A 7,381-nucleotide genomic window follows, 5' to 3' on the forward strand; every position below is an offset into this window, starting at 1 on the left:
GGCCCGACCTGCCTGTCCAGACGGCCCGGCTGCTGGGGAGCGCAGTCGATCGGATGTCGGCTGACCCATCGCACACTCACCCGGGATACACGCCTTCCAATGGGTTCCCCTGCTTCAGTGCGCAGGTCATTTTGCACCGTATTCCACACATGCACTCCATCCCCCCCCCCCCCCCCCCCCACCTAGCCGGCGCCTACTTCTCCTTCCAGCTGGAACTCCTGAAGTCGGACCCCAGCTTGTCGGCGGCCGAGGCCACGGTGGATGCCGCCTCGCGCTGCATTCCCAGCACCACAGTCCCTGTGTGGCCGCGGCCCGGGATGGATGGGCTGCTCCCGGCCGCCGGGGCGTCGAGCCTGCTGCGCGGTCGACCGACCAACCGGTCGCCCTCCCCTGCCATCGGGCCCGGGCCCGCGGCAGGTCTGCAACACGAGACAGTCATCCCACGGGGCTCCACCGCCAGTGGCGGCTTCATCGGGGATCTGTTCCCCCGGTCGCCAGTGCTCCAGTCGTCGGCTGACCAGGCCCCCTCGGGCGTGAACCTACGCCTGAGCTCCCACAGCCATGGCCATGGCGGTGGCACCAGCACCTCGCCGGCCGTCTTCCGGTCATCGGTAAGCAGCGGCCGGTCACACTCGAGTCTGGATTTGGCCAGCATGTCGCGCCCCGCCTCGCCCGTGGCCCCCATGGTCACCGGCCGACTCCCGCGCCTCTCCCTGCACGCGGTGGATCCCGATGTCGGGGGCGGCTCCTCTGCCACCGAGGCCTCCAGCCCGACGTCCTCCATGCGCTCGAGCAACTCCTCGCTGGCGGGGTCCGCCCATCCGCCCGGTGCCTCGGGGCTTGGCATGGCCGGTGTCCTGCCGGTCTTCGCCCCCCTAGCCCCGGGGGCCGTGGCGCTGACGCCTGCCTCCTCGTACCTGCCCTCCTACTATGGCTTGCCTCACTTGGCCCAAGCGGCCGTGGTGTCCTCCTTCGGGTCGCCGGCCGCCGCGGCGAGCGCGGCCTTCGCCTCCGCTGGCGCCGGTCGACCTGGACGCAAGTCCCAGCGCTCGGCCAAGCAACAAGCCCCGGTGCATTTGTGCGTGAGTTCATTTGCCCCGGGCCACCATAACCCACGGCCGGGGCCCGCCCATCCCCCATGGCACCGGTGCTAACGCCCCTTGCCCTTTTCCCATTCCCCCATTCGATGCAGCTCCCCGGAGCCCTTCTGCTTTGACCGCCTCTTCCCCCCGGGCAAGCTTCTGGCCGCGTCGCCGCAGTCGCTGCAGTCCGGCACGCGCGGGCTCTCCTGCTTTGTGGGCCCCACTCCGGCGGTGCGGGCCATCCTCGGCCCCGCCGGCGAGAAGGCCTTCCAGCCGGTGCAGATGTCCGGTCGGCCGCTGATGCCAGTCCCCCGGGCCCCGGTGGCCGGCCCCTCGACCGATGGCCGGCCGGCTCCCATGACGGCTCCCGGCTCGCTGCCGGCCCCCCCGGCCCCGGTGACCGTGCCGCCGGTGGAGGCGGCCCTCGCTGCCGATTCCGGACACCAACAGGGCCCGATGCGGCGCTTCCTCCAGCGGATTCTCACCTCCTCGGATTGTGCGTGTGGCTGCCTCGCTCGCCCGCCCGCCCCCCCCCCTCCCTCCTGTCCTTGGCTCTGCCTTTCCCTTTCGGTCTGCCTCACACTGTTCCCCTTTGCGCCCTCGCCGTGTGTGTTCCTCCCCAGCCCCGCCCTCTTCCCCCAAGAAGGAGGCCGACCATGTGCCGGCCGCGGCGCACACCCCTCCGCCACAGGCGCAGCCGCAGCCGCAGCCGCACTTGCAGCACGCCTCGCCGCCGAACGACCCGGCCCACCCTCGACTCGGGACCGCGCAGCCCGATGGCCCGCCGGCTGGCGGGGTGTCGCTGGCCATGCGACCTCCCCTTGCTGCTGCCGACCTGGCCGGACCATACACCGCCGCGGCGGCCGTCATGCACAACGACCCGACCAAGTGCTACTACGACCACATCATCGCACACCACTTCGGCTCGTGCTACCCGAAGCTCCACCGGTCGATCGTGGACGACTGGGCCCACCGCTACACCCGATGCCTTTTCACCCAGCTCAACAACCTGTGGTCCCTGATCGTGGACCTGTTCGGCCTCAACCACTTCGATCTCCTGGACCATCCCCTGCCACTGGTGTGGACTGACGCCAAGTCCCCGGCCGAGTTGGGTCGCCTGAACCAGCTGACGGCGGCCTTCAATTTGCTGTCCGAGTTCCGCGAGACATACCACTCGCTGCATTGCGCCCCGCCGGAGGGCTTCGAGGACTGCTTCTCCCTGTTGGGATTCTATGTGCTGCCGCGTCTGTGCGTTTTTCATGCGGGTCTTTCGCCCTCGCGCCGGCCAACGCCGCCTCCCGTCACCCACTGCTTGCCTCTCGTCACCCGCTGCTCGCCACCGCCACACCCTGCCGGTGCAGGCGCGCGCCTGATGCGCACTTGCCCTTCCCCCACCACTGATCCCCTCTGCCCCCGCCTATGCATCCCCCTTCTTTTCTTTTCTTTTCCTTTTTTTCTCCCGGCCATGCCCGACATGATGGACACGCGTGCCATGGCTCGAAAATGCGCCGGCTCCCACGCGCACGCGTGCACTTGACAGCGTCTTCAACCAGATGCTCGAGCAAGGTGTCATCCGCATTTCCGAGGATGTCACCCGCCACATCACCCTTCACATCCTGACCGAGCGCCGCGCCGAGCGGCAGCTCCTGCTCCGGGGGGCGGATGCGGCGACGCTCGTCCGTCAACCGGACCTTTATCGGTCGATCACGGCCGTGGCAGATCGCGCCGGGCGGGAAATCAGCAACCTGTCGCTGCTGCTCATTCGTCGGATCCCCTCGCCGGGGCTGGTGCTGCACATTCTCCGGCAGCTGGCCAACGCCGGAGGTGGCGGTCCCACGGCCGGCTCCGGGCCGGGCTCCGATCTTGCGTATCCCCCGGGGGCCGGCATGAGTGATGTTGCCAGCCTCATTTGTGAGATTTCCGTCTCCTCGATCCTCACCCAGCTGCAGTTCATCTCCCTGCTCTATCGGCACCGGTACCAGAACCAGATCCACCACCAGGCCCAGGCCCAGGCCCACACGCAGGGCGGCCTGCTACGCACGAGCAGTGGCACCGCCCCGGGTGTCGGCGTCGGCGGCCAGGATGCCCCCTTGGGCATTCCCCGGCCGCTGTATGGCAGCGGGGCGGCCGTTGCCGCTGCGCCGGCCGCTCTGCATCAGCTCCCGCCGGAGGTGCTGAACGAGCTCCTCCTGGCTGATGATGGCCTGTCTTCGGCCGAGGCGGCCTTGGGGCAGGACTTCCAGCCGCTGGACACCAGCGACATCGAGGAGGATGACTATGCCCTGGTGGCCGGGACGCAGGCTCCCTCGCACAGCTTCGCCCCGATGGCCTACTTTTTGGTGTATCTCTTCCGTCAGGCATCGCGCCTGGCCCAGGCTCAGGCCGTGGATCCGAGTCTGCAGCCGCGCCCGTCGCTGGCCATGGCAGGGTCCCGTGGCGGCGGCACCCCAAGTGACCCGGTGGCCGATGTCCACTTCTTGGCGGCCGTCTATCGCTACGCCTTCAAGCATTGAGAGGCCCCTGTCCGCGAGAGGCATGCCGCATAGGGATGCTGCCCTCTTGAAATACATCAGCGCCCCCCCCCCCCCTCCCGAGCAGCAGGCTGTGCGTCCGTATGCGTGTGTGTCCGAGGAGGAGAGGGGAAGCCGGAGGGGAGAAGGAAAGAGGGGAAGTCTATCTATTGGGGGAGGGTGACTTTGCCAGGACGCAAAAATAGGGCTCCATGGACTACAACAAGGACAGGGAAGAAGAAAGGGGAGGGGAGAGGAAAGAGCAGGGGCGAAGCAGGGTGTGCTCGGGGGAATCTGAAGTATCGCCGCCATCACTCGCGAGGAAGAGGAGGAGGGAGGGGGCGGGGGCGGGGATCTGAGGGAATGGGTGGGGGGGGGGGGGGGGGGCAAAGGGCAGCACATCAGTCCAATGGCGAAGGCCCGGACTGGTGGATGGCTGATGGGTGGATGCCGAACAACCGTGCCAAATCCTGAGAAGAGCGGATATTCACCCGCACTGGGGATCGAGCGAGTGGGGCTGCAGGAAGGTCGGCCGGCGTGCCGGTCGGGGGGATGGTCGACTCATCGGCCGCCGGGGCCAGGCCACTGGGGGAAGATGGACCGCCGCCGGAAGGGGCAGGATCCAGGGCCGAAGACCGGGTGGACCGAAGAGCAGCATGCCCGCCGGCTGTGGCATTCTCACCGAGGGCTGACCCCTGGTTGGTGAGCTGGCGTGAGATCGCAGTGGGCGCAGGGCTCCCCGCTGTGGCCGTGGCCGTGGCCGTGGCCGTGGCCGTGGCCGTGGCTGCCGGCATGCCTGCCCTCGCTGTGGCATGGGGAATGGATGACGGCAGCTTGGGGGGGATTGGTGCGGCGCTCCATGGCTGGTGTGCGCTGCCCCGGGGCTTGGGTGAGGCGCGCTTCTTTGGGCCGCTGGGTGCCGGGGTGGTGCCGACCCGCAATATCCGAGCCACGGTTCCGCAACTGACACCAACCGCCTGGGCAATCTGCCGATAGGAAATGCGCGGCCGGGTTTGCGCCCCGAGCTCGAGAATGCGACTACGCTGGGCGTCGGTCAGTGTCTTCCGGTCGCTGCGCCACTCGGGCAACTCCGCGCGGATGATGCGCGACACGCTGGTGTGGGGGACACCCAGCTGCCGGGAGATGGCGGCAATCGACAGCCGCGGCGAGGTCTGACTGGCCAGACGGACAATGGCCCCGCGGGTGCCGGCGGCGATTGGCTGCCCAGCTGGCCGGGCTTGGCGAATTGCCTCGGGCGGCAGGGCTTGCCGGAGGACACGCATCACGGTCGACTGGCTGACCCCCGTCTCGAAGGCCACCTGTCGAGTGGACAGGGCCGGCGAGCTGAGGAGCGCGTAGCGTAAAACCGTTCGCCGGATTTGGATGTTGATCGAACGGAAGGGGGTCGGCGCATGGACACGTCCCTCCATCAGGGGCGGATGCATGGGCGAATGCCGAGGCCCGGTCCCCGGCGATCCGGCCGGGGGACTGCAGACCCGAGGAGGGCCGGGTGCCGTGGGAGGGGGTGGCTCTACGAAGGCCGGACCGGCGCCAGTACCTGGCCGAGTGGGCGGCGTCCCGGCTGGCGCCGCGGCCCGGGCAGGTACCCCGCGACCGGAGGCCGGCGTGGAGAAAGTGGCTCGAGATACAGTGGCGACGGTGAAGCTGGCACATGGCAGCTCACAGCGAAAGGGGCCCAGGCCGGCCAAGGAAACTAGGCGCAGCATGCACCGGTCCAGGACAGAGGCCGACCCCAAGTCGCCATTGGAAGTCTGCGCGGGGAGGCAGGATTGCGTGTGTGTGTGTGTGTGTGTGTGTGTGTGTGTGTGTGTGTGTATGCTTGTGTGTGTGTGTGCTTTCTTTTTGCTTGCCGTGTATATGTGCAGGGGGGGGGGGGGTTGTGAAGAGGAGTGCCGGGCAACCGGGTGTGCGCCATGCCTGGGGATCTGAAAAGAGGGTCACCCCCGGGCCCAGGCGGAACACCCCGCCTCCCCACCGATGGGTGCCAGAACAGGATACCCCCCCCCCCCCCCCTCTCGGGGGCAAGAGCGAGGACAGCGCGCTGGGGCGATGTAGAGGCCGCCCCGAGGTGATCTCGGGAGCAAACCTTTGTTCCGGCGCCGGGCTCCAGGCGTGGGCAGCCACGATCCGCCCCCGCGCCGCAGGTAGCCACGCACATCCATGCGCGAAGCGTGGGGAGCAGCCGTCGTGCTGATGCCGGAGAAGATGCCCCAGTTAAGACCCGGCCGAGCGGCACAGGCAGAGAGCTCTCCGCTCGCCCTGGTGATCAACTCACAGCCCCAGCCACACACTTCCGCCCCGCACAGGAGGAGGAGGAAAGAACGGCACACAGCACGCAGCTCCACACAGGGGGATGGCCGCCTCCTGGGGCGGAGCGCGGCTCGGTCCTCCAACCACATCATTGGAGTAGCCCAGGCGCGGTGGGCAGCCGCGAGCAGAGCAGAGCAGAAGGCCGTCTCCCTGGTGCCAGGCAGCAGGGACCCCTCTCTGTCGAGGAGGGGGGGAAGGCACAATGGCGGGAGGCAAATGGCGGTGTGCCTGACACACACACACACACACACACGGAGGAAGAGGAGGAAGGGAGCATAGGCCCTGCGTTTATTGTGGACCGTGTGCCTTGCGTGGGGGGGGGGGAAGGGGGCTGCACATGTGCGTGCACACGCTGCACACAGGGTGTGATTCAGGGGGGGAGGGAGAGGGGGAAGGAGAGACGGAGATGAGGGGCGGCGTGTGCGCACACGCGGCCAGCGAGCCAGGATCTAGAGGTCGGAGACCCACAGATACTCCCTCTACGGGAGGAGGAGGATGTACGTGTGTGCGCGCGCGCGTGCGCGTGCGTGCGTGCGTATGTGTGTGTGTGCGTGCGTGCGTATGTCAGTGTGTCCGAGCAGGCCGCGCAGAGGAATGTCCATGGACGACACACAACAGCGAACTGACAGGCGCGACGCGGAGGAGGGGCGGGGGGACACGCGCGGTGGAGCCCTGCTCTCCCGACCCCGGGGGGGATATTGGTACAAAGAGAGCGGAGGGGGGGGGGACACGTGTGCGCGACAGCTGCTGGGGACACAGACACACCGGCGGCACCATTGGACGGACACAGGAGCGGCGAGGGGCACGGTGTAAGGGGGGGGGGATACGGTGGGCACGAGGAGGAGACCCCGCACAGTCGCAGACATGGAGAAGGAGAGGCAGGACAGGGGAGAGGGGGGAGGCAGGCGCACCGCTAGACCCATATCACGACGGGAGGGGGTGCTGCGTGAGGGCGTGGAGCCGGGCCGGTGGTGGCGGCGGCGGCGGCCACGCCGCATGCAGTGTGAGGAATGCGAGGCGCGGCATGTGGGCCGGGGGGGCACGCGCACGCGAGGCCGGCAGCCGCCGAGCGGAGGGGGGGGGGTCGGGGCTTGCCAGCAAGTACGCGCGCTTAGTCGAGCTTGGTGGGGAAGACACCGTTCTCGACCTGGTCGGTCCAGCGGTCGACCCACTCAATCGGGCAGAGAGAGGTGAAGGTCTTCTTGAACTGGACGCAGACGGGGAAGTCCTCGCCGCGGGCGTTGGCGCAGCGGTGGAAGTCCACGAAGTTCTGCCAGCAGTTCTTGGTCTGGTTGACGTTCGGGAAGCGGGCGTCGAACTGGGGGGTCTGGAGGACGGTCTCGGGGCGATCGGACATGGTGGCGAAAGGCTGATGCAGAGGGAGGAGGTCAGCGGGGCAAGGGACCGCGGTTGGGGAGGGGGAAGGGGGAGAGCGAGCGCGAGGGGGAAGGAGGGAGG

At 68.5% G+C, this 7,381-nt stretch overlaps 3 protein-coding genes across 3 annotated transcripts in view; 2 read left to right on the forward strand and 1 right to left on the reverse strand.

Annotated features, from left to right (window-relative positions):
• H696_04827 (hypothetical protein) overlaps positions 1-3,595 on the forward strand; it is a gene marked incomplete at both ends in the record, with an annotated part of 6,661 nt that extends 3,066 nt beyond the window's left edge. The window contains 5 exons of the mRNA XM_009498692.1: positions 21-117; positions 187-1,078; positions 1,193-1,578; positions 1,706-2,330; positions 2,623-3,595. Of these exons, the coding sequence (XP_009496967.1) occupies positions 21-117; positions 187-1,078; positions 1,193-1,578; positions 1,706-2,330; positions 2,623-3,595 (2,973 nt within the window). The remainder of the gene's footprint in view (positions 1-20; positions 118-186; positions 1,079-1,192; positions 1,579-1,705; positions 2,331-2,622) is intronic.
• A 375-nt stretch (positions 3,596-3,970) lies between these two features.
• H696_04828 (hypothetical protein) lies at positions 3,971-5,406 on the forward strand. The gene has a single exon (XM_009498693.1). The coding sequence runs from the start codon at positions 4,145-4,147 to the stop codon at positions 4,586-4,588; it is 444 nt and encodes a 147-aa protein (XP_009496968.1). The 5' UTR covers positions 3,971-4,144; the 3' UTR covers positions 4,589-5,406.
• Positions 5,407-7,034: 1,628 nt separating this feature from the next.
• H696_04829 (cytochrome c oxidase subunit 6b) lies at positions 7,035-7,280 on the reverse strand (the record flags this gene model as incomplete). Its single annotated transcript, XM_009498694.1, has 1 exon — positions 7,035-7,280. One exon carries the CDS (start codon positions 7,278-7,280, stop codon positions 7,035-7,037), a length of 246 nt encoding a protein of 81 aa, XP_009496969.1.
• Between the last annotated feature and the right edge of the window lie 101 nt (positions 7,281-7,381).

The sequence above is a fragment of the Fonticula alba genome (genome assembly GCF_000388065.1).
Source record: "Fonticula alba strain ATCC 38817 unplaced genomic scaffold supercont2.8, whole genome shotgun sequence".
NCBI classification, from domain to species: domain Eukaryota; order Rotosphaerida; family Fonticulaceae; genus Fonticula; species Fonticula alba.

Bases quoted from the DNA above. Each gene is read 5' to 3' on its own strand.
- H696_04828 (XM_009498693.1), top strand. From the start codon at position 4,145: ATGGTCGACTCATCGGCCGCCGGGGCCAGGCCACTGGGGGAAGATGGA.